Raw genomic sequence first — 25,763 nt, 5'->3', positions numbered from 1 at the left:
GCTGAGAGGGTCTGCAAGGTAAGTTTAATTTCCATGGCTCAAGCTGTCCTGGAGACATTGCAGAGACACATGAAGATTCAGTGTAAAACTTGGTTTGGTTCCTCTGCTTTGTCAAGAGGTAAACCCTGTTCTCACTTCTTCCCAGACATGCCAGTGATTGCAGACATGAACACCAGAGCGCGAAGGGCCAGCACTCCAGGGAACTATGCTCCTAAAGCCTGTGCCGTGGCAAGACTGCACCACTGGCCTCTTCCCAAGCGTTGGCATGTACCACATGGAACGAAACTTGCACCTACATCTCTGAAACGAGGTTGCCCTTGTGAAGAAAGGGCTGTGAACAGCCAGCACTTGCTATTTCCTTTCTGATCCCTACTTCTGTATTTTACTATGGTAAAATCTTAGTGTGAGGTTGTAACTGCATGTTGGGAACATAAGGAATCACTTTGCACATGTTATAACCATGTGGCCTCTGATGCAGTGCCGTAAGGACATTTTTTGTCTAGGCAGAAGACACAGAGAAATGTGAGTGAAATGTTAATGCCTTCTGGCAGATGAAGTTCGATCCCATTCTTCAGTAGAGGGCTAGGGAAGCAGCGTAAAGATTACAGACTAGTGATGCTCAACACTGCATGCTGGAAATCAACTACAGCACCAAAGGGACAACACTAGTGGTTTGACAGTTCATTGTGCAGCCAATAACCCATTTGATAGTGGAGAATCAAGCTGGAGATAAAGTCATCAGGGCTTAGACAACTGCTACCCAGTCTGGTTCCCCTGTGAGAGAGCAGTGAGTGAAGTCCAGAGTATGGAGCCTGTGTCAATGGCAATAGTCAGACTGCCTTCAGCCAGCATCAGTATGTTTGGGTTTTTTTCTCTCTAAGAAAAGGGCGAAGATCTGAAAAGCTGGGAGAGAAGGGGTCTGCCTTGCTGTCTTCGATGTATCAAAGTCCACCTAATGCGTTACAGTAGCAGTTCTGAATGCAGCCCAACACTGAGACAAGGTTGCAGGAAGCAGCACCTGCCTTAGAGCCAGGCTCCCTCTCCTCTGCCCTCCTGTGACGCATGAAACCCCTCAGAGATGCAGGGGGCAAAGGGCTTTGTGCAGGACCCTGTAACTCTCACAGCAAACCTAGGAAGTGTTTCAGAACCCTCTTTATCTTAATAAACAGGGTAAACGCCACTAGCCAAGTATTTATTTGACCCGAGGGCTACCACCAAGCTCAAATCACTCCCACCGAAGGCTGGGGGAATGCTTGCTGAATGTTGCTGTGCTGTACATTGGATCTCCTGTTTCTCCAGGGTCTCCCATGCTGAGAGCCTCACCAAAGCTGTAGATAATGTAGCCCTGTAGCTCCAGTGCTGACAGATCACTGCTTCAGGGAGAACACGCTTCACACAGTGGAGTTCACCCTAGCACAGGGGTGGTAAGTAACCTGAGCAGCAAGAGCTTCAGAGGTTTGATTTCCAGCTCATCTAAGTCAATCTGAAGACTCATTACATTTGATTGGCCTTGGATCAGTCCTCAAGCGTGGACATGTTCTCAAATGCTTTAAAGAGCATTTCAAGCTGACAGTTTATGGGAACACGTAGCCAGTACAAACACTGTGCTGAGCTGAAGAGCTGAACGTTGACAACGTGGCGTGCTGGCGCAGCTCGACAAAGAGCGAGCTCACATCATCCTGTGAGCCGGATCCCGTGCTCCAGCAGCATCTGCAAAACGTTACCCATCAAAAAGACCATTCAAATGGCAGGGGTTGACGCTGGCAGCCAAATGCTGAGCATCTGCTTCCTCCCAGGCAGTCACAGCAAGCCCTCCTGCTGTGCGCCTGTCAGGTTACCTGTGCGTGCTGTGGACACTTCGGTGGGGTGCCATCAGCAGCTGGCTAACACACAGTGATGCTGCTCTCCCTTTAAAACGGTTGTTGATTCAGAGAAAAAGAGACAAAAAAAAAAAAAAAAAAAAAGCGTGGGATTGGGAGATCTATCCTTCTGCTCAGAAAGCCAGTTTTGAGAAAGATAGCAGCTTACTGACAGAAAACTGAGTATATTCTAATTTTTCCTTCACTCCCACAAGGTGGGTTAAAGGGCATGTAGGGTTGGACTCCTTATGGGAGAATGGTTTTAAGACTGACAGTCCCCTGCCTGAAGCTACCTTCTCTCACTCCATCCTCCATGGGCACCATCTCTTTTCTTGTTGCCCAATAGCATTGCCCTGGCCTTTCCAAACATCCTGAAGAGATGCTTATCCTAACAAATGCCAAGGGAAGTCTCTGAGTCATTCTTGCTGGCCCAAGCTCTGTCTCTGTTGTTATTTGGGGTTTCAGCCCAGCTCTAAATACCTGCAGCAGTACGTAATCACCGATTTTTGATCTCTGGTTTTAATGCATGACAAAAGAAAACAACATAACTTTTGTACTTCACCATAAGATTCTCCAGGAATCACCAGATGTTGTCAAGCCATTTTATGTTTTCTTTTTGTTTGCAAAACAGGTATTCATTGAATAAATTTGTTATTTGCAGGTTTTATTCATAATTTATTTTGAGCTTGCTTTACATTTTAGAAAAATTTTGATAAAGGCAAAGATGATTATGGAAAGGATGGATGACTCAACAGTTCTCTCACTGCCTTTTACAGGTGCTTAAATACTGCAGTAACATTTCTGTGAGGACTAAAATTTGATCACCCATTCTCTTTGCCCTCCCTTTGCCCTTTTCTACGCACCCTCCCTTTGCCCTTTTCTACTCATTTCCTGCAAATATTTGTTCATTACTGTTTTCTTGGTATAAATATTGGCAGAAAGAAAATATGAGTCTTGAATGATGGAAAATGCCCCCTCCATTTTAAATTCACTCCAAGTATTCAGCATCAATTGTTTGCACTTTCATGCAACCAGCTAAAAGAAACACCACAACATGACTTATTTGAGCAACTACAACAAATCAACACAGTTCAATAATGACTACCAGAAAAACAATGGAAGCTGCTCACAACTTGAGATTTGTGTTTCCTAAATGGGAAATGATTCACTAATTAGGACAGATGGCTGAGGATACTGGAAAATGGATGCTTTAGGACATCATAATCTACTAGTACACGGTCCACAAGGTGAGACAGGCTAGATCAGTGCCATTCATTATGCATGATGCATAAAATGTGACTGCTTTATGCAATAAAACATTGGCTATTCCTGCATCACACCTTCAGTAACATGTGCTTTCTCAGGGTATTTTGTGTGTATTGTACACACATACATACAAAAAATAATTACATGGAAGCACTTTCCAGCACTTAGAAAGGAATGTGTTTCCACAAGCCAGACTTGGGGCATTCTTCCCTCTTGCTCTGTGCAGAGGTAATGTGACTCCCTCTGCTCCTTCCATTAGAAGCCAACAGATCCTGCAGATCCTCTCCCGTGCACACCCCTCCTGCAGGGCTGCAATGAGTCACTCACATCACCAGCTTCTCAATGCTTAAAGTACTTGTTTCATCCTCTTCATTTGAGCCAAAATACCCAGGGAGGTCAATCATCTGCTGCTCTGCCTCAGTTAAGCCAAAAGTAGTATTATCATAAAAGGCAAACTCAGGGTCCAAGGGGAAGCTCTGGCACTTGTCCTTTCGGTACTGGGCAGGGCTTACACTCAGGACTCTCTGGGAATTATCTTTACCAGTTGAGCCTGTTTCCTTCCGCCATGCGCCTCTGGGGTTAGGTGAAGGGCCCCTCTTACTTCGGCTGGGCTCAGGCTTATCAGCTGCCTTCACCTGACTGGCAGGCTGGCGGTCAGTGATCAGGTCCAGCTTCTTCACTGGGGGACCTGCCCTGTGGTGGCACTTTGTGCCATGGCCCTGCAGTTCACATCCTGGCACAGTGCTGGGGGGCTGATCCAGCTTTTCACAAATTGGATTTGTGTTTCTCGATTTTGGTCGTGTCCTGTCCTCCAAACCCTGGTCCCATGTTCTGGTCCTGGAGTTGTAGAGAGGAGTCTGTCGGGGGGTAAGGGTGGACATGCTTCTCTCTCTGAAAGGCCTGGCCTTTTTAGTTTCATGGAAACTGGCTGTTCTTCTAAACTGTGGGTTTCTGTGACAGCCCCTCTCGGACAAGTCCCCTCTGTTATCCTGGTGCTTGAAATGAGCTCTTCTTATCAAGGTTTGGGTAGGGCTCATTGCAGGATTGGCCTGCGAGAATGGAAAATCCAGCCTAGGATGGGAGCTTTCCCCCAGGAATTTGGGCTGACTGGTTGGCTGGTCCAGAAATGGAGACTTGATCCTAAATTTGTTTACTGCTGCCTCCTCTTGATTTTCTGTGCTCAGGGGAAGCATCGTGGTGGCACCAACAACCGTGTCCGTGAGGGGATTCTGAGAGACATGGTACACCTTGGTGGTCTCAGTCAAGCCTTTCTTCTTCATCTCTTTCAGCTGCTGCTGTGCCAGGCGGTAGCTGAAAATTGGAGGGATTATTTTTTGGGCATTTAGCTGAAAGTTCTCACTTCCAGAGACATCACCTTCTTGGGCAAATTGGAGGCTTCGCCTGTAGGTCAGAGGAATGTTGACAGGGGCATCCCCTCCTTCAGCGAAGCTGTCCCGCTGCTTGTTGCCTTGGCAAATGTTCTCCTCATCAGAGTTCTTCCGGAAGCTGGGGGAATGGACAGAGTTTCGGCGGACAGCGGTGCTGCACTTCTGAGCTCTGCAGAGTTTCCTCCAGAGGGTGATGAGAATGGTGGCAAAGATGATGAACAAGCAGAGGGAGATACCTGTGATGGTGACTATATTATTTGCTTTCTGGTCCTCTCCTGGTTGGACAGAAGGTGGGGTGGGAGGCTTGATAGCTGTAACAAAGAGCACACACATCTGTCAGAGTTGCACTGTCAGCAACACTTTGGTATTTTTTGATGGATACTTTACTACAAAGGAAAAATAACCAATTAAGTTACCAATTAAGTTAATTCAGTACAGGAAATTGTATGTGATTAAAATTTGCTCATTGTAGATGACTTACTACTGATGACTTCAAACTGGCAGGAACAGATCTACTTACCTTAAACCAAGGTTGCCATGGTTTGAATGTAATCATTACTTTTGCCTGTTCTGCCATTTCCATAATGTATTCCTAACTACATGTAAAATGGGATAACAATATTTTCCCTCCTTTATGAAGTATATTAAGATCCCCTGTTGAAAAGTGCCATATAAGGGGTAAAAATAACCCAACCCAGGCTAGTACTTCAGGTATCACTTTGAAATTATTTTTAGGATAGCTTAAGTGGGTGTGAGAATTGCAGTGAGTCTGAAGAGCAGAGAAGCAGCACTAGCAGGGGCAGTGTTAACTTTTCCAAGGAGTCCTCTAAGGGTGCTTCTTCCACCAGGGCCTGGTGTCACAGCCCCAGAGGCTGAAAGCTTCCCCTGCCATAGCAAGCTCCCAACTGAGAAGGCCCCTCTGGGCATTGTAGTACTGATACTCTTCTGTTGTGGACTTGGGAGATGGGCCTTCAAACAGGGAAGAATAGTCTGCAAACCCTTCTTCACTGATAGGGTTGTCAGTCACTAGAACAGGCTCCTCAGGGAAGCAGTCATGGCACCGAGCCTGTCAGAATTTAAGTTGCGTCAGGACAATCCTCTTAGTCATATGGTTTATTTTCAGGTAGTCCTGAGAGGAGCAGGGAGTTGGACCCCATGGTCTTTATGGGTCCCTTCCAATTTGAGACACTCTATGATTCTAACTTGTAATGTGAATGTATCAGAGCTTTCCACAGCCCTACTTAAACCTCTCACTTGCCCACTGCATCACATTACAGATGGCTGAACCAATGACAGATTAATCATTCTTTTTTTGGACGAGGTCTCTAGCATTTCAAGGGCAGCCTTGAGCAGAATACAGCATGGTTGAAAGTGGATGAAGTGGTCCAGCAGCTAATTTTAGTGTGTGTTAGCACTGCCCAGTTTCTTGTGGCCAAACATCAGTTCTGTAAGGCCATAAAAATACTGTTGGAGGACAAGGATGTTCAGTTGCAGCTGGCCATAAAGCTGTGAGCTCAAACTGAACTACTTAATAACCCTTCCTCAGTCTCTAGTTTTATCCAGAACTCAAAGCCTTCCATCAGAGTGATAGAGAGTCAGTTGTAAAACTTGGCATGTGCTTCTGCCTGCACCACAGTGACTGTCCAGGCATACGAAATACGTCTGCAGAATAATGAGAAGCAGACCATGTACTGCCCATAATTTAGAAGAACGCTCATTCAACAGCAAGCTGGTAGCACAGCTATTAGATGTGTAGGATGCACTGATGAACAAAGGCCAGAAGGTCTCAGGCTGCTATGGGAACAGATGTACAGTGTGTTGGGTTGGACAGCAGATCCGTCTGTTTGACTCAGGGCTACCTGACAGCCCCAAGCCCTCTGAAAAATTCTGCCATCGGATTAACTTTGAACTTCATGACACTCTAGAGAGTTTGACATCAGCTTAAAGAACAAGACCACTACCTGCTGAAACTTTTTTGGAGGATCTCTAAAACTTGCATTCAGCCCCATGCCACCATGCCAGAGCACAGAGCACTGCCATTCTGGGGCCCTGAGCAGGGAGTGAACACATGGACCTCAGGGAAGAAGGCAGGACCAGCATTTGCTCTGTTCAGTACCACTGCAGCAGAGCAATTCATTCATTGCTCATTCTTCTCGCAGTCCTGTTTGCTCGTGGTTATTTTCTTAAGACTCTGTTTTCTATCTGTAATGCACACTGTGCTGTATTGTTTGGAGTTGAAAGCTAACAGCTAGCAAGCAGCAAGGATCAAAACAGGACTTAATCACTTAGGTTTGCTTCTCTGCGCACCTCCTCTACCTCTGGCCTGGACTGTGTGCTGGTTTCATTTCTTCAGCCATTTGCTCCATCTGCTGGACTAATGGCTGCAAACATAGTTATGCTGAAAAAAAAGCTTGTCTGCTTCAGAAAGGTGCAGACAGTCGGGGATGGGAAGGGTGACACTCCCAGTTTGAGATCAGGCAGCAAATGAACCCAGTAAGATCACAGTGTCAAGTCACTTCTAGAGCAACCTAAGATTCAATGAGATGAAACCATGTAGGCAATTATGTAAAGGAAGCTGCCTGACATGGGAGCAGGATTAGAAACCATGTGCAAGAGAGAAGTGAGGCAATTCCCTCACATGATCCCACAGCAATGGGTACAGACACAGGCCTCCTGTGCATCTGTGTTTTCTATATATAAACCCTTTATTAACCTAAAGACCTCTCTAGAATTTGAGGACTGTCCAGACCTGCTGTCAGAGCATAACTCCAAGCAGACTGCCACAGGCATGTACACTGCATACACACAGGAGTGCTGACCTATCTGGAAACCATCATATGCTTTATACAGTTGCACATCTGCATGGAAAGAGAAGCACCAGAGAGGCCTGTCACGTCTGCACATGTAAGGCAAGTATATAGTGTCCAGTATACGCTCCACATGCATGGACCCCACTCTGGGGAGCTCTGTGCACCGGGACTGTTCCCTGAGCCCCAGAGGAGTGGGGTAAAACTGACTGGTGAGGAGTCAAGTCAAATCCAGTACTTACAGACATACTCCTCCAGCAGGACACAGGAGGCACGGAATAGCACAGCTCAGCATCAGCTTTAGAAAAACACCAACACCACCACTGCATCTCACTGGTGGCATTACTGCCCGCAGCAGTCTGACAGACTTTGGCATAGAGAAGACAACCTGCCCTAGAGCAGGACATTAGTTTTAAGCTGGGGCCCTAAACATCTGAGCTGTTCCTCTCTGCTTACACTCACGGCTTTACGAAGTAAGCAAACTCACATGGCCAGCATTTTCTGGTCATTAAAAACATCAGACACTTCAACAACAAACTGTTCAAACATCCCAAGTGCTGTACAAGCACTGACAAAATGCAGTACCTGGCTTGATGGAATATAATTTTCAGTATGTTCCCTTCACCCGACCTTTTGTTCAATATAACCCATTTCTTACAGTGCTCCATAATACATTTCAGTCCTTGCCTGTATACTTCCGAGGCCTTCATTCAACAAACACCTTGAAGCTGGTTCAAGCCAACACCTCCATCAAAAAAGTAGTCCTGCCCTCTTTCTGCTCCAGCTACATATTCTCTCCCTCTCTGCTCTCCTTCCCTTTTCAGTGGCACAAGCATTGCAGTGGCCATGTGATAAACACCTCTCCCACAACCCCAAATTGTCTATTCCAGTTCTCCACACTGCACTTTTGCCAGAACAACAAAGTGCATGAAAGCAGTCAAAGCAAAGGGTAAGGCAATGCTCACTTGGCAATAGCTTAAAATATCTGTTAAATTGCAGCCACCTCAAAAAAACCTCCCAGAATGGGAACCCCACACCATGGGTCCCAGCTGGAACCAGCCCTCTTTCAATAGGTTTTCACTTTTTAATAGATTTCCACTGCCTGGAGTTTTTGGCCTGTGGTGCTGAACATGTTCTGCTAGCCCCAAGATCTCTCCTTCAGCCCTTCTCCACTCCCTGGCCACGGTGGAGATTTTAAACCCCCTTCATGGCACCCACAGCACTCAGAAATCTTCCTATGCCTTGGAGCCCTACTTCCAGCTGTCCCACAAATGCAGGTAGGCTCCCACCCTGTCCATCAACTACAGGAATTTGATATCCCCCCAAAATCAATATGACTAAAGGAGAGATCATACGCTTCCATTTTACAAAGCCCTTCTAGTAACAGGCCCTTTGCTTTCACCAGGGCAGACACGCAACCACAGGGAAGAGGAGAGTAGAGCTACGTACACAAACACTCCTCCAGTGAACACAAGGAAGTCTCCCTCGGTGATCCAGCGCAGCCTGGTTTTGCCGGCGAGGAGGTGAGGCACTCTCGGAAGCGCTCCCGGACGCCTTCCCCACAGGTGACACTGCAGGGGCTCCAGGGCTGCCACGGGCTCCATGTTTCTGCAAATACACAAGCTCACAGCAATGAGGAACACATCTGCCTTCTTACCTTTAAAGACACAGCCATTTTTCTTCTTTTATTTAAGAAAACCAGCAATAATTAACCAAATAATGCAAATGGCAATGCCGAAGGAGCAAGCAGCATCCAGGGACCTGCTCTTGTTCCCATCAGTCTGGGCAAAGCTCCCACTTTTTGTTTTCCTTTTTTCACTCCAGTGCCAGCCAGCAACACAGCAGTCAGTCAGCTGGCAGGCAGGTTCTGCCCGGAACAACAGCAAATGGAAATTAATCCACAAACCTTTGGAATGGGTTAGTAATTTATATAGTCATCTAATTCCTGACTGACAAATAGTGCTTTTACAGCAGGATAACTTCATTGACTTAAGTGTGGTTACTCCTGATTTATATGATTGTGAAAGGAGGATAAGCCTACAAGGCCTAATGAAATGGTAATATTGGTTTTTCCCTTTATTATCTTCTCAGCACACAAACGTGTTATTGAATCATTCATTTGACAGCTTACAGGTCCCTATTGTTTTACTGCTGATGTTAGGCAATTAACTCAAGATGAAATTTTGCAGGTTCATTTATTTAAGTGGAGGCAGAATCAGGTTCTAATATTATCTCAAACGTTATCATTTTTTAACGTGTAATGAAATCCCTCCTTTGCTTAGACAGCATCCTCATCTAGCGTTCAAGACTCAAACTTTATAGCAGCAAGAACCCAGTGAGAGAAAGGGACCGTATCTGACAGCTGTTGACACTGAAGCAGGACCACAGCTTTAAATTCCAAACTAATGCATGAGTACAGGTGCAATCTTAAAGGACAAAAACCCTGGGGAGTCTCCTATGGGTCAGCTGACTTGGTGACATGGTTTTGAAATCTGCCAGAAAGAAAAACAATAGACCACTTAACTCCACCACTCACAGATAAAGTGGAAAATCAGCTAAATGAAAAAAAAATATATCAGGTTTGTTGAAGTTTGTTCTGTTAAATAATTTATGGTGCTGCTACTGCCAGCACAGGTCATGATCTTTAGTTTTTATTAGACAGTTGCTTTGCTGCTAGCATGGCCCTGAGCTCTTTACCAGTGACCAACTTACGATGTCAAAGGACTAGACAGTGTTGCATGACTGAAAACAGCTTTATGACTTCATGTTATATTGGTTGCTGTATTGTTCATCGTAAGTTATTCTTTTTAAAAGTCTCTAAGAAAAATGAATACAGCTGTGTTTGAACAAACATGAAATTTTAACTGCTTTTGACCCTATCCTACAAATTTTTGTGAGCATGCCAGTATGAGTAACATTAATGCAAGCAGCATAACAGATCCAGCGGGGTTGCTCTCCTGCATGCAGGTACTCACCTGCATTGCAGGATGGGGCCCATTGGTTTTGAGCTTACACTTGTGCTGTCAGCCAAGGCTGTAAAGCATGTGTGGGCAAATACACACACTTGTGTGTATGTATGTTCAAGTACATCTGCCTCGCCTAACGCAGAGCGGAGATGGGCATGGTGAGACACCTCCATGGTGCTGAGGTTTTAGGCCCACATAACACCAAGCAACCTCCCTGGCTATTTGCCATTGACTCTACCACAATATTGTGATATCCACGATCCCAGGCTGTCTTTCACTTTGTCCTCTTTATGCACCTCTCTGCTTTCACCTCTCCATCTTTGGAGCTGGACAGCTGTTACAGAAGGGCAGAGGAGCCCAGAGCCAGGCTGAGCTTTCACACTCCTCTTCCAGTTTGCAGCCGTGCCAGTTCCCAGTAAAGTGTGAAACAGAGCAAAATGGGATGTGTGTGGTGTCAAGAGGAAAGGGAGTCAGAGGATGCCAAGGAGCGGGGAACTGAGGAAGTTTATTGGGGTAAAGGAGTCCCTCAAAGGTACAGACACTGGACAGTTGCAAAATCACATCAGCTAGTGAGCAGAGCTATTAGTGATGGCAGCAAGAAAAAACAGCCATAATCAACAGTCAGTCAAGGGCTCACTGATCGCTCCTTCAAAAGACTTCATAGTATCACAGTATTTGGGGATCTCATGACACTCTTCTTCATATGAGTATCATGAAAGACTTCAGCAGTGTCCCTCATTGCTGGCAGAAGGATGTAGGCTAGCTGAAGAAGCACCTACCTCCTCACAGTCTACATTATGAGAACAGCTTGGTGAGTCCCTGCCATAGTTTCCAGTATGTGATCTAGCTCACTTCCCTCTCTCCACATTCTCTGCTCATTTAAACTTCTGTTCATTACAGTCAGATATAGAGCCAGACCCAGAAAGGTTCTGGTTGCCTCCAGTGCTAACACCGGTGATCCTGGAGGGTGCTTAGCAGACTCTGCATTGACGCCTGTGGGCTTCAACATATGAGAACCTTTAGGATGAGTAATTTTCCAACTTTGACATCAAATCTATGATGCCCATTGCTCTGGGGCACTTTTCACTGACTCCAGCTTCAGCTGAGGCCACAAAGTTCCTTAGCAAAAACATTTGGCATCTATAGCTTTGGGGCCAAGAATATGCACCTTAAGCAGCAGAACAGGAAATGCTCCATCTCCCATGAAAGATGGGAGATTTAAACTCCTGAAACTTGCTCTGCAACCGCCTGCAATTACCAGAATGTAGAAGAAAATGAAGCATAGTTTATTCTCCCCCAAGGAAATGAAATTATTAACCTCCATTTAAGATAAACAGATCCAAAACGCCAAGGGAAAAAACAGAAGGTATGCACTGCAAACTAGCTCTAATAAGTGTGAATTTTTTCACATACTATTGAGGAATCAATTATCAACATGAAGACATCTAACTGATGAGTTAGTTTGGAAATAGCTGACAGTTGGCAGATCTGTGAACATGAAAGATAAATGCAATTAACTGTGTTAATTGTTGCTCTGCATAAATATCTCCCCTCAAATTTCTGTGTTCATAAGACCTTGAGCATGCAGCATTATGCAACGATGCAGCCAGCAAGGGTTGCTCAGCATCACCCTTCCAGCCTGATGCACGTGACAATCCTAAGCACTTCAACAAGACCAGGGATATTGGACAAAATCACTAATTATTTACAGGCTCCTGTAAACGTCTATGCTATCCCAGGGGACTGCAGCATTATTTGTGGAGGTTGAGATCAGGTTTTAGGTCCTGAGACTGGATGTACACACATTGTACTGGTGTTTGGATAAGACCTAGGAAAACACCCTTCTGATCCATTCCATGTTTCTCTATTTCCATGGAAATGGAGCCTGGGTGCACAGAAATGGTGGCATGCTCCAACAGGTTACTAATTTGGATAACAAAAGGACAAGGATCCCTTTAAAGGAAGAAAACCTAGACTCCACCTGGGCAAATTAGTCTTTTCCCCACAAACAGGCATCTTTAAGAATTGCAGAGGCACAGCCTAAAATTTTTTTCAGAAGCTAAGAGCTATCCCAGTGAGTCCATAGCACCCTATTTATTCCTGAAATGCTGAGGGTGTGGAGATGAAGCATTCACTGACACAGGAAAGTGGATGGGGTACAAACCAGCCCTGGCATACCCAGAGCCCCTAGATCTGCCTATTTCTAAATAAACATAAGCCAGGTACAGATTCAGGCAATAGAGCTAATTGGTTCCCAGATTTTCCTACAGATAGACAGGTCTGATTCATAGTCTTATTCAGGGAGCAAGAATTTGATGGAAGTTGTATATCACTGCCTGACCCATAGATACTTCACTTACTCCTCTCCTCCCTTACTGACCACTTTTCCCTTCAGAAGGAGTTCCCCTACCTTCCTCTTTTCCTTTGCTGGCAACAGCTGCACTTCTCATGCCTGGCTGACCTCCCAATACCTTTTTTTTGACAGTTAGCAGAAGTCAGATGAACAAAATTCATCTCTGATGTCAGCAAGTGCAAGAGACTTCACTGGGAGTCACACCAAAGTTGAGAACCGTCTCCGGAGTGTAACTAAGAACTGCAAAATAAATGTAAGTAACACTGGAAATACAAAGAAGATACACCTGTTTCTATGCTGTGGTATTACTGATTAATTTTATCAGTCTCATTCTGAATGTCTCAGGTTGAATACAGGCTAGGGACATGGAACATCCTTCTAAGGAGTGCCAAAGTCTCGTTGCTGGGGACATTTAATCCCATATGAGCAAAGCATAGGATAAAGTGCTGAAAAGAATAAGCCTGTAATGCATCTGTTTCTGGGTAACATGATCTAACAGAGTTTCATACCTGTTAGACAATCAAATAATCCAGTCAAACAAAGGGAAAAAATTAGCTGCATGACTCTAAATCACCTGTGTGAAACAGTTAACACCCCACTGAGATGAAGTGACTCACATGTCGCTGTTGTTTTTTCACAGGTTCTTCAGCTGGAGTCTACAGAAAGCTGCATAAGTGCTGGCTCACATTTAATAGACATATTCCCCACCTTTAATAGATATATTCACAGCACAAGCTTTTTTGCGACACTTGTTCTGAAGCCGATGCTCTGGAGTTCTGGAGTACTCTGTCCAGCTCTGGGGCCTCCAACATAAGCACACGGACCTGCTCGAGCAGGTCCATAGGAGGGCCACAGAGACGATCAGGGGGCTGGAGCACCTCCCCTCTGAGGACAGGCTGAGAGAGTTGGGGTTGTTCAGCCTGAAGAAGTGAAGGCTCTGGGGAGACCTCATAGCAGCCTTCCAGTACTTAAAGGGGGCCTACAGGAAAGAGAGAGAGGGACTCTATCAGGAGTGTAGTGATAGGACAAGGGGTAATGGTTTTAAACGGAAAGAGGGTAGATTTAGATTAGATATAAGGAAGAAATTGTTTACTGTGAGGGTAGTGAGATACTGGAACAGGTTGCCCAGAGAAGCTGTGGCTGCCTGCTCCCTGGCAGTGTTCAAGGCCAGGTTGGACGGGGCTTTGAGCAACCTGGTCTAGAAGGTGTCCCTGCCCGTGGCAGGGGGGTTGGAACTAGATAATCTTTAAGGTCCCTTCCAACCCAAACCTATGGGGTTAGCTGCCCTGACTCATTCAGGGCCACAGGGAACCTTCTCCTTCCTAGCTCAGCCACAAACCAGACTCCTATTTCACAGGCTGTACTAAACCTGGCTGGGACAAGGAGTAAAGAGCAGGACAAAGAATCAGGAATATAACTGAAACCTGATCTATGGAAAATGGGTATGGCAAAACAATCTTTTATCTCATCCTCAGTGGTTTGGATGAAGATAATTTTAATGATTTAGGAGCTTTGATCTTTTATAAGACAATATCTCTGCCTCACAATAATAGAGCATATGCTAAATGAAGCAAGAACTGGCTGAGTGACAGATTTGATATGCAATTGTCAACAGAAAACCATCACCGAGTGGGAATGCATTTGGAGAGATTCCAAAGGGATTACTATAAGGCTCAGTGCTGTACAGTGCTTGCCTAGCTGACACGAAAATAAATATAAAACCATTACTGAGAAAATATGTCAATCCTGTGATAAGTAGATAGTGCAGTTGTATGGAGCAACATAGGGCACTTGTTAAATTCGGATAACTCAAGCAAAGTAGATCATAAATCAGCAAAATATAGGAAGAAGGAATACAAATTGTACCTGCAGGATGGCAGACTACATACTGAAAGGTCATACACAAAAGCAGAGCAAAGGAAGATTTCAGCCTAAAAGTTATGGCAAAAGTAGCTAATGAAACTGGTGGAATGAAAGCAGAGGTACAGGTAAGAAGGGTGCTACTGCTCAAGCAGCACCAGTAAGGAGGACATCTGAACACAGAACCCAAAGCTGGCACCTGTGTTGTCAAATAAAAATGAGTGTTTAAAATAATGGAAATGGAGCCAAAAAGAGCCAGAAAACGAATCAAATCCTGAAGAGAATGCCTTCTAACTAAAGACTCGATCTTTTCAGTTTATTAAAAAGAACACTGAGATAATCTGGAAGGACTGAGATAATCTGGATGTGCTAACGCCTTCGCAGGGGAAGAAAGTGGATAGGAAACAGCTGTCTCCTCTAGCAGAGAGCAGCGGAGTAAGAGCCAGTCACTAAAAGATGAAGCTAGATGATCTCTAGCTATGAAACACACAGTTTCCTTTTTTTTAAAAAAAACCCAAAACAATAAAAATCAGAGCACAGTATTGAAAGAAATTATCAGAAAGCTCTCTGGTTCTTGGTGCCTTCAACAAAAGACTGGATAACTCTCCAGAGAGTAAGAGGCAGTCAAATGCAAAGACTAGCTGTGGGACTCAACACCAGGGGTAACTGGATGAAAAATGATGGCCTGTCCTGCACAGGAGACCAGACTAGAGGATTTGTCACCCCTCCTTGTCTTAAACTGACTGTGTGCAGGAAGTCCAAAGCAGAAAATAAGTGGCTTGAGGAAAGGTGCCTGCTGTGTAGCAGCCACACATTTTACACAAACAGCTGTTAGGGGTCTGGGTCTATAGACACCATCTCACAGTGCCCTGCAGCAGGGGAGAGGACTCAGGTGAGGCTTTCCAAAGCAGCCAGGAGGCGGATGGCCATCGCAGGCAGTGCAGCTTTGCTCTGCCTGTTGTGGCTTCAGGCTGATGCACCCCTCCCAGAACACCCTGCTCCTTTCAAACACTGCCTGTGGGCTTTGAAGTCTCACAGATACAGGCACAAAGTCAGAAGTGCTGCAGCCTAATTAATTTCAGATTGACATTTTATTTACGGCTACACAGTGTGGTTTCACTTTCATCAGCTTTGTAGATTTGACACTTCTAACTTGGCATCTATTGACTTAACTCTTCTTCACAGGCGCAGCCTGATTCTTTCAACTGCAGTTGTAAGGATGGTGCTATTGGGTAACCCAAGGAAACAAAGTAGATTGTAGGGAGTCATTGCCTAAGGTGGATCTCATCAATTAAGACAGTCAAATATTGAGCACAGAAACATATCTATGTCATATCCTAGGTATTCATCTGTCAGTGTAATTATCCAGATCCTATCAGCGTAGCAAACCACCCAAGCACAGAGAAAGAATTAGAATTCTCTCTTCCTTTTTCCTTAAGAATTATCTCCATTAAGAAAATAATATGCTTTCATTTTCAGATAGACTTTCTTATGCCAAAGGAAGAGAGAGTGCCGACAGAGAACACAGATGGGAAGTTAAGATGAAGAGAAAAACTACTTACCAAGTTTGGCATGTGGTGAAAATAGAGGTCATTCTTAGTACAGAGTGTTAATGAAACAGCTAACAGTTTTAGAATTTATGAAATAGTAGGAAGTAAGACCACATGATACTAGGAACCTAATTAAGGTAGGCTGTGTCTGGACTGTGTGCTATGGAGAATGTCCTACACTCCTGGTCTCCTGATGATCCCACTCAGATACCTGCCCATAAAGTGCAATGACCCCTTCTTGGCTCGAGTTCCTGCACTTCCTTTTCAGGGAGACCATGGTGGAGAGGTGTAGAAAATGGCGTACATCTCAAACCTTTCAACCCAAACTCTTTGACGTGTGCAGATGGGAAAGGCCAATTCATTGCCTATGGACACAAGGCTGCTCCAAATGAGAACATTTACTTTTCTGTTCCAGGGTGTAGGCAATGCAACCTAACCCAATCCCAATCCCCTCATGCACACACAACCCACCCCTCACTGTAGTTGCCTTCAACAAATGAGGGATGAGAAGGACATTTGGCTCATCTACTTCCTCTGCCACACTACTGTGATTTGTAGAATCTGCCAAACCATGGATTGCCATCTCTGAAGCTACAGCTACATAATATATATAGATATAAACAGAATGTATAAATATTCCCTGCTTAGGGCCAAGGAGCGTGCTCACGCTCTGTCTTGTGATCGTGCTTAACTGTGATCACTTCCTAACCACGACCATTCATACTCCTGGACACAGTCTTGGCTTCTGCCAACCAGCACTCTCCCAGACCACGCCTGTTCATAGCCCAAAGGACTATATGGACCACAGACTGTGCCCAGTTGGCAGTTTGTCGGATTCTAATCTTGCTGGGGAGGAAAAGTTTAACTATATGAATGTGACCCATGATCTGCCAGGTGGCCTCATGGGTCAGAAAATGCACCCTGGTCTGTTTTAAGCAGCAGAGACATGTCTTGAAAAAACCCCACAAGTTGTCCAAGTGATATGACAGTGTCTTTTGCTGAGGCCAAATCCTGATTCATCTTACCAAAATTTGTGTATCTAACAGGTAGGACCCTAAACTCCTACAGCAAATGGGCTGGAAGAAAAGACACCCAGGTAAGGATGCAGCCCATGTGTCTTCTATACCCATGAATCACCCTTGTGAGATGCCTGTCTCTCTTGACTAAAAAGGCAGACAACTACTTGATGTTGGACCCTTTGCTTTCAGACACTTAGATGTAAGTAAGACTAATCCCACCTTTAGTGTCTCCAATGGGCCAGATCTACTGCCGTAGCTGCTTATCTCCCTGAGAGGGCAAGCTTCAGTTTTGCCTGAACTAGATAGATACATCATTCAGAATGCCTCAGACAGTTTTGGTTGGTACTTAGCGTTAACTTAGTGCAGTTTTAAGCTACCACAGTGGCATTTGTTATCAAACATCCTTGTGTATGTCTCTACATAACAGTCTACTCCATCTTGTTCTCATCTGAATATGGCATTACAACTATTTTGTCTGGTGTTAGGAGACACAAAAGTCCCCTATTGAATAGCTACATCACAATCAAACCTATTTATCATTACCCATGTTGGCTAGGAAGAGTGCTGATTTAGGCTGAAAGAGGACGAACATCAGTACAAACCCATGTTCCTTTGGATCATCGTACACGCCTTAACTCTTGTTGGAAAATGACTTCGGTTTGAGAAATTAAAGAGGTCAAAGCAGTATTTGTTCTTCCCCACATCAAACAAAGTGCAGTTAAATTCTGTCCTGTTGTCTCCTGGGTGAATGGTGTTTTCATACAGCCAAGTTGTTCTTTGACTAGGATGCTTGAGAGCCTCTTTATAGACAACAATTTTTCCACTGACAGAAGTGCACGGTGGAGAGACTACAAAGACCTGAACCAAAGTTTTGCATGTTGCTTCTGGTGCTACAACTAGTCTGTATCCAAATTTGTGGAGGAGATCAATGGGTCCCGTGGAGGCAATGATGGAATGTGTTTCTAATGATTTCAGTAACACAGTGATGTATGTTTCTTGACCAACAGGTGGGCAATCAAACTCTACCCACTGGGACCTAGAAAGCAGGATTCTTTTGCTAGTTCTAAAGCCCAGAGTATCATCAGAGCTTACTCTTCTGAATTCATAAAGGGTGCTGGTGAATATCACATCCAGTGAAACCACTGTCTCGTTCATGGAACACAATTGCTCATTTGTAAAGAGTCCAACCTGAAGGGAGCTCCCAAGCACCTCTGAACTCTTGTTCAAATCAATGTGAAATACAGGCCATTCCACATGAAGGGTGGACATGCTGCTTCTGCTCCACTGGGAAGCACTGATGTTATTGCTCGGAGAGACCATTCTGAACAAGAAGTCCCCTGCACTCTTGAAATGGAAACACTCAAACTCTATCCTCCCCTGGGACCGATTTGCTGGAAGCTGTTTTCTTGCAATTATCTCGTTGGTGCTGGCATCCAGCAACAGGATGGACAGATGCTCTGCTGTCACATTACCACCACTATAGTATTGATATTCCACAGACACTGTGTCATTGCTGAAGGCTACATGACCTGGGCGCTCCAACAGGAGATACTCCACTTCGCCGAGAACTGAAAGGAAAAGAGTTTCACAGCAGTATTAAAAAACAAAGAGACAACTGATTGTTTATCTACCTTATGGAAGAAAACAAAGATTTATGAAGTGGATATTTAAGAAGTGGTTCTCAAACTTTTAAAAGTGAAACAGTCCACCAGAAAAAAATAAAAGGTCCTAGCTACAGCAATTAAAAGCTCACCACCTCTCCTTTGGGCAGGGACGTAGTTTCTAGCACTCCAAATTCCACTGCAACAACATGTTCAGGAAGGTTAAAAGCAAGGTTTAAAAAAAAAAAAAACAAACCATAACCCAGAAGATTCACAGAAAACTTCATTTATCAGGATTCTCAAACTTCTCAACCTCTTTCACGTAAAGATCCTAAAAGTCCACTTCACAGGGGCCAGCTGTTGTTCCACTTTAGCTATAATTTAGCAAGAGGACAGTAGCTTCTTAATACAGAAACATGAAAAATGTCCCCCAGATTAAATAAAATAGGAAGTCTGCATGATGCTTTTTGAAGCCTCTTTTCTTGCTTTGTCTTATGAATCTTTCATTTTGCTCATTTGCATTGCAGAGACACTTGACTGAAAGAGCTGAAAATAACAGTGATGGTGACTGCAGCACTTTTCTTGTCTCAGATGTGGTGCAACATGCCTAAATGACATCATTTCATTATAAATGGCGCAGTCTTTTTAAATGTACTTCTTGCATGACCATGTTTGTGCAAGTTGCCAAATTATCCTGAGACGTGCTATAACTAGTGGGGATAGATGATATCTAAAGCAATGGATTGGGAAGATCACATTTCCATTCTCAGCTCAACTAGCTTTGCTGGGTTGCTTGAAGCTTAAGGATTTCAGACATAGAAAGGTTATCTGAAAAATGGGAACTGCACACATCTATTCCAGATATAGAATGTGCTGTGAGACATCTTTATTTAATTAATTGTCTGGGAAAAGGTTTCTGAGTCTTGGATCAAAGGTCATATGGAAGGGTAAAACTCCAGTTACCACAATCCTTTCATAAGTAGTATCAACCAACAATCCTTTGACTTGTTAAATCTGTTACACATGTCTTAAGATTACCTCAAAGAAAGCTTTGCTGGAAAAACACTGTAACTGCCAAGGCAAGCACTCAGCAGTAACAGGACTCATCTCATATAATATTAGGCGCCTACTGCTCTAAGCTTCAATTTGAGTTAGTCACCTTGGATTCACTTTCTTCTCAGCAGGGAAAATTTTCAGGAAGAAATTCATCTGACCAGCTACAAACATTTGCATCAGGGTAAGGTGCAGCATGCACTAGAAGAGCCTATTATCCTCCACTGGCTATAACATGTCCTTCAAATAACAAGCTCCAACTACATCCATTAAGTCCGAATGAAGGTGGCATGCACAGCCTTACACATATAAATCATGCATATACTCTTACACGTATGTATTATAACTCAGTCTTTAATTTCCACAAGATGCTGCTTCATTTGGCAGATGGATGGTGCTTATTACCAGAGGGCTCTTTTGTTCTCATTCTTCCATGGGTGGTCCCATGTATTATCGTCTGCACACCATCCAAAATCCATCCTGATAATACAGAAGTATTCATTTCTCCCAAGGACTATTCTGTTGTGCTCTTATAATAGTATATTAGTGCATTAGAAATATGAGTTTATCCTTCTGATATCCCTGAAAGCTGAGAGGATGTCACTATTCTTGTTTGGCGTGTTAGGAACCAAGGCACAGGCACAAAGGTGAAAACTGTCAAGTATCTAGTAATAGTGGATGCCCTGAGAAACCCAGGACCTGATTTTAAATACAATGGTCCTTCGGACATTCAAAGCAGGATCCCAATGCTCCCAGCTGTGGTGAGCACATGGCACCTCAGCAAACCTGATCTCAGCTTGGACACTCAATGAGTAGGAAACAGGCTCTGAATGTCTGAAAAATAGCTCTCTATAAATTACCCAGCAAAACATTCTCTTTGCTCTTTATGCTTTGGTTCTGTCACCTATGCCTGCCCATATTTTCTAGTCCTGTTCCTGCTGTCACCATCTCTTGGGTACTATCCTAACTCCATTACCAGGGTTGTCCAAACTCCTGCCCTCCTATCTTTGCCTTATAGCTCTTCTACCTTCTGCTGTTCCTTGGGCCTGCAATTAACTCCAGCAAGTTCCCACCTTTCTTGCTCACTGCAAGCATGACAGCAGAGAGTACAGGACAAGGAACTCTAGTGCCCAATACTACAAATGTGGGGGAATGTTGCTTCTCTGTGCTGGCGCACACACAGTATTCTGTGGGGCTGGCAAGAGGAGCCAGAGGGAGTTAGGGCACACTTGACCCTTCAGAGAACTTCATCACTAACTCATCTGCAAGGACTTAGATCTGGACCAAGTCTGGGCAAACCTTCATAAGGACAGCAGAAAGCATGTCCCAGGCCACCGTCAGCATTCTAACAAATACGGAGTTCCCACAGCTGTGTTAGAGCTTCCCAGTGCAATGGTTGTGAGTTGCTAGGTTGTTGTTTCTTTGAACATAGGCAAAACAATGCATTTCTCTACAAAGGAATTGGCTAGGTTCAACTTAGCTGAAACATTACAAGGGAAAGGCAAAAATCCAGCATAAAAAACTTCAAGCTTTAAACTTACAGCAAAAACAGTAAAGTGATAGTAATGAAAAGCACTGATGTTTGTACCTACTGCTTTACTGTCCTTGCTCTCTTTCATGACTGTCTTGACTCTCCTGCACTATTTTTTATTTGGAATGACTCAGACGAGAAGTAACACCACTCTATGTGTGTGGGAGGAGTGGAGAGAGGCCAGCGGATGGCCATGTAGCTCACAACAACCCTAACGCAGATCAGTTGGGAAGCGAGGAAAGTGAGCATTACTGAGGACACTGCTACAGCACCACAGTTCACAGCATTCAGTCCCCCATCTTTGGTTAATAACACAAAAACTTTGCACTCATAGACAGTCCACACAGCAGTTTACAATGTTTCCAAAAGGTGCCAGTCAGAAGCAGCTAGCTTCCACCACAAGCTCCTTCAGCTGCCCTCCAGCCCACTGTGCATGCAGGCTCTGTCACATACCTAAACTTGCTCCCAGTTGTTTAGACAGCCAGTCAGGGGCAGCTTTCAATGCATTTGTATATTTTTGGTTGTCATTACAACGGTCTCCCATCAAATGGAGTCTGTCTGTGGCACCAATCTGCCAGAGGAGTCTTTTCAAGAACTCAACTCTTGGAAAGATCAAAAGGAAAATCCTTGTTTTCACTGAAGAGTGAGAAGAATTATTTGAGGGTGCTATTTTGATATTTATTTCTTTTTCATTGTGTTTAAGCCAACTTGGGTTGTGCTGTTGGCTTGTCAGCTACCAGTAGCACAAGAGCTAAGAAGAACAAACACATCAGAAAAACGTAAGAAATGAGAATACTGTTTTGTGCATGTTAGGGCTTTTTTTAGCATTACAGTAGTTTTCCAGAGCATACTGGATCATTTGAAGAATAGTCTTGGTCTGAAACAGAGAAGTGTATGAGTGAATTAGTTATCTAAAAACTACGTACACGTGATACTCAAAGATGTGTACATGCAGAACTGTTTGGAAGACATTTTTTGAATTATGGACTATCCTTTAACTAGCAACGAGGCAAAAAATGATGCATCTAAAGTTTGCAGCAGAGATTCAGCTCTTTAACTGCACCTTGTAATTACTTACTATGCCATGGTCTATAAAGTTCAGGAATAATAGCTTTTACCTCTGAGTCAACTAGTTGTGAATGCCTACCTGACTGGCTCACCAAGAACCAGTGAATATTGCAATCATTCACCTCACTTCTTGGGTTAAGTGAATTTAATACTTACCTTCACTGTGTTCCCCACTCCGTGCAGTGTTCCTAACTTGGCTGGTCTTATTAAAAGAAGAAATGGTACTAAAAGTCATAGACAAGTGTCTCCACTTCTACTGGAATTAAGTTCATCTAAAAGATGGCAATTCTAGGTTCTTTACACCTTCCAGTGACACCTTGTTCTAGAGCAGAGATGGAGCAAGCACAGAGGCATGAGTACCTGAGCATACTTAGTGTTCAGTCATTACCTATAATCCGATTTTTCTCACTCATACAAGCAGAGCAAACTGCATTTTTGGTCCATTTCTCTCCTTTGTAAGGCATCTTCAGCTGTTTGGTGTGTAAACTACCTGCTACCACAGCTCATTCCATAAGTGGGGACTAAACAATCCTTTTTCCATGCTATAGACATTTCAGCTGTACATGGCTTCATCCTTTAGCATGGTTTGACAGTGTACTGCAGTTGTCAGAACAATGCCTGCTTTTAAATTAGGAATGTAATTTTCAAAAATATATGTAGTATTTAGGAATTAAGAGCCCCATTTTCAAAATTTCTAATTCACTGTGCAATAAGGAATTAATTTCAACTGCAAATCTACTTCCTACTTAATACATTCTTGGAAAAGATAAGACAGCATGCACAGGATGCCCCTCAGCTTCTAGACATCTTACAGTTGTCTAACTTGAATTTAAGATGTCTAACCTCCCTCCTTGGCAGCTGATTATGAGAAGGAGGTCCCTTTTCATTCCACACATCTCAGATTGCAGACGGGTTGGATCTGTTTTCAATATGTGGTGATTTGTACATGGACTACCCAAACAAAACTGCTTGCCTCTGACTAGCTGCCTAATTTTACATGACTAAAATTGACTAAGTATGAATACCATCCTTGGCTTCTTATATGGTCACAGGAAAGAGCACCTGTGTTGTTCTCAAAAGTTCTCTAAGTGGCAGCTTAGGTCCATCAGATGAGGGCTCACTCAATCATAGGAAGTTGCCTGTACTGTAGATGCTTACATCTCAGCCAACCACCATAGGTTCTTTCTACAGTTAATGGAGAGAAATAGGTATGGGTGCAGTTCTGCCCATCCTGGTATGGATACCTAAAATAGGTCTGTCTTCCATGATGTTCATTAAATATTATGAAATACAGGTCTTACAAAAGAGCAGAGTTCCAGTTACTGCTTCTAACACAACCAGTCCCTCGGTGATGCCCACAGAAATCTGTTCATTTATCTTGTTTATTTCTCTGAGCAGATTTACAGCAGGAAACGTTCCTGTCACTCTGATCTAAACGGGCAGTTTATGCAAGTTCAATTTTCCACCTAAATACTGCATAATACTGCATTCTGTGTATATCAGTGGTGGCTTCTGTGATACCTATTTTCAACAGATCACCTGGAAACAGCACCATCTCAAACCACCTTGTAAATACACATCTCACATGTTTTCCCTTGATAGTTCTAATACTCACCGTAGTCACAGAGCACTACTAACAACAGATTTGAAAAATCTTTCAACATCTGTTTCATTCTGACCAGTGAGATCCCAGGTCCTTTTACTCCTCATGTCCTTCTTCAGCTCCAAAGTGCAAGCACTTTTTTCCAAGAACGCCTGAAAGTTAAAAAATTACAGCTGTGTTGACTTTGCTTACTAAAATACAAGAACGAAAACATTGCACTAATAAGTAAAAAAAAAAATTAATATACTATTAATCAACACTTTTCTTCCATCTACTTAACAATTATTAATACTGTATCAATGGATCTGAATGAGCACAACTACAATTCACTGTACAATAAATTTTCCCTCCTGGAATGTCAGCTCCTGTGCCAGAACAAAGACAGGTCACAACAATTTACCTCTGCACTGCAGTAACTGCTGCTGTGCATGTCTTATATTAAGATCAAGATTCATGATTAGGAAAATAACAAGTATTTTATACAAAATGTAACTCTGACCTCAGCACATACCGATATTGGAGATTCATTACTGCTACACAATTCAGATCCCTTACTGTCAACTGCTTTCAAGCATGAAAGAGACTCATTAGAAGACTACCATTCTGGTCCTCAAACTGCCCTGTTGTTCAGGTCTAGTAATATATTTAATTATCTTACTAGATTTAGAAAAGATCTGCCTTTTAGGTTATTCAGACTGATCAGATGGAGAAGGTGATAACTTCCACTTTTTCTTCCATCATTTTTTAAGTTTACGTTATCTGCAACCTTGGTTAAGGTAACAAAAAATAGAGTTCCTTTTGGCAAGTTTCATAATTTTATGTTCATGTGCCTTAAACTAGTCTTTATGAGTCTCATAACAATCACATAAAACAGGCTGGAAGCACAATGATAGCAGGAAAACCAACAGTTTGGTTCAGAAACAGAAGTAGGAGAGAATCTAAAAAGAGTGTATCTAGCTCAAGGGAACCACTCTCAAAATACAAGAATTGCTCTTTTGTATTACATAGGAGCGCCAACAAGTCAGCCTTACTGTGTTCACCGTCACACAAACACGCAAGAAAGTTCTTGTTCCATAAAGTTTACAACCTGATTTTATGAGAGAAATCTGGCACTGAAGCAGGCAGAAGTTAGGAGCGAACAAAACTGTGGAGCATAAAGGTAAAATGTAGGAACCAGGTACGGCAAAGATCAGGTACATCTTTAGGAATCACAAATGAGATATTTCAACAATTACATTGCAAGACTTGCTGAAGTAAGGGACAGCAGACATAATATTTGAAAGCTTTTTAAACTGTTCTCTGTGCCAAGTGGCTGGAGAGAATACTTTCTAAGAAAAGACTAACAGCATGGCTTTGCTCAGTAAAAGCCCATTACAATAATAGCTGTACATATCTGAAGGGAATAATCATCATCTGGCCCATGAACTTGACAAGGCTCCAGAAAGAATTACACAGGGACAGTGATACTGCCACCACCCACAATTTCACTTGATACGCCATAAATTACAGTAAGACAAACCTTACGCCTCAAGAGAGGGGCGGGCTGCTAGCAGAGTGTGGTGAAAAGCCAGCCTGCCTCCCAGGGCGGCCACTCCATAACTACCCCCAGCTACTGGCAGCAGGCACTGCATTGCCTCGGGGACGTCATTCCTTTCCTGTATCACTACGGACAATCAAAACGAAGAACCAAAGTGGTCCAAGGAAGAAAAAGCAGGTTTCATTTTTAAAAAAACCTACTGCAATAGGTGCCTTGAGCTCTAGCATTAACTACTCAGTGAAAACAGCAGAAGTTACATGGCATTGCTGTAAACCGCTCTGAAATAAAGAGGGGAAAAAATG

General features: G+C 43.6%; 1 protein-coding gene across 2 annotated transcripts; it reads right to left on the bottom strand.

The window, feature by feature from the left end:
- Positions 1-18: 18 nt before the first annotated feature.
- Positions 19-24,016, bottom strand: THSD1 (thrombospondin type 1 domain containing 1). Of its 2 annotated transcripts, XM_074913649.1 has the most exons (4): positions 23,937-24,016; positions 17,671-18,636; positions 8,770-8,928; positions 19-4,824 (listed from the first exon to the last, which is right to left on the bottom strand). In XM_074913649.1, exons 1-4 carry the CDS (start codon positions 23,992-23,994, stop codon positions 3,449-3,451), a joined length of 2,559 nt encoding a protein of 852 aa, XP_074769750.1. In that variant the 5' UTR covers positions 23,995-24,016; the 3' UTR covers positions 19-3,448. The 2 variants fall into 2 exon arrangements, with proteins under 2 accessions (XP_074769750.1, XP_074769757.1); XM_074913656.1 differs by lacking the exon at positions 8,770-8,928.
- Between the last annotated feature and the right edge of the window lie 1,747 nt (positions 24,017-25,763).

Source organism: Athene noctua, chromosome 1 (genome assembly GCF_965140245.1).
Source record: "Athene noctua chromosome 1, bAthNoc1.hap1.1, whole genome shotgun sequence".
Classification (NCBI taxonomy): Eukaryota; Metazoa; Chordata; class Aves; order Strigiformes; family Strigidae; genus Athene; species Athene noctua.
The sequence above is the reverse complement of the archived record's forward strand: the minus strand, read 5'-3'. Positions and strand labels throughout refer to the sequence as shown.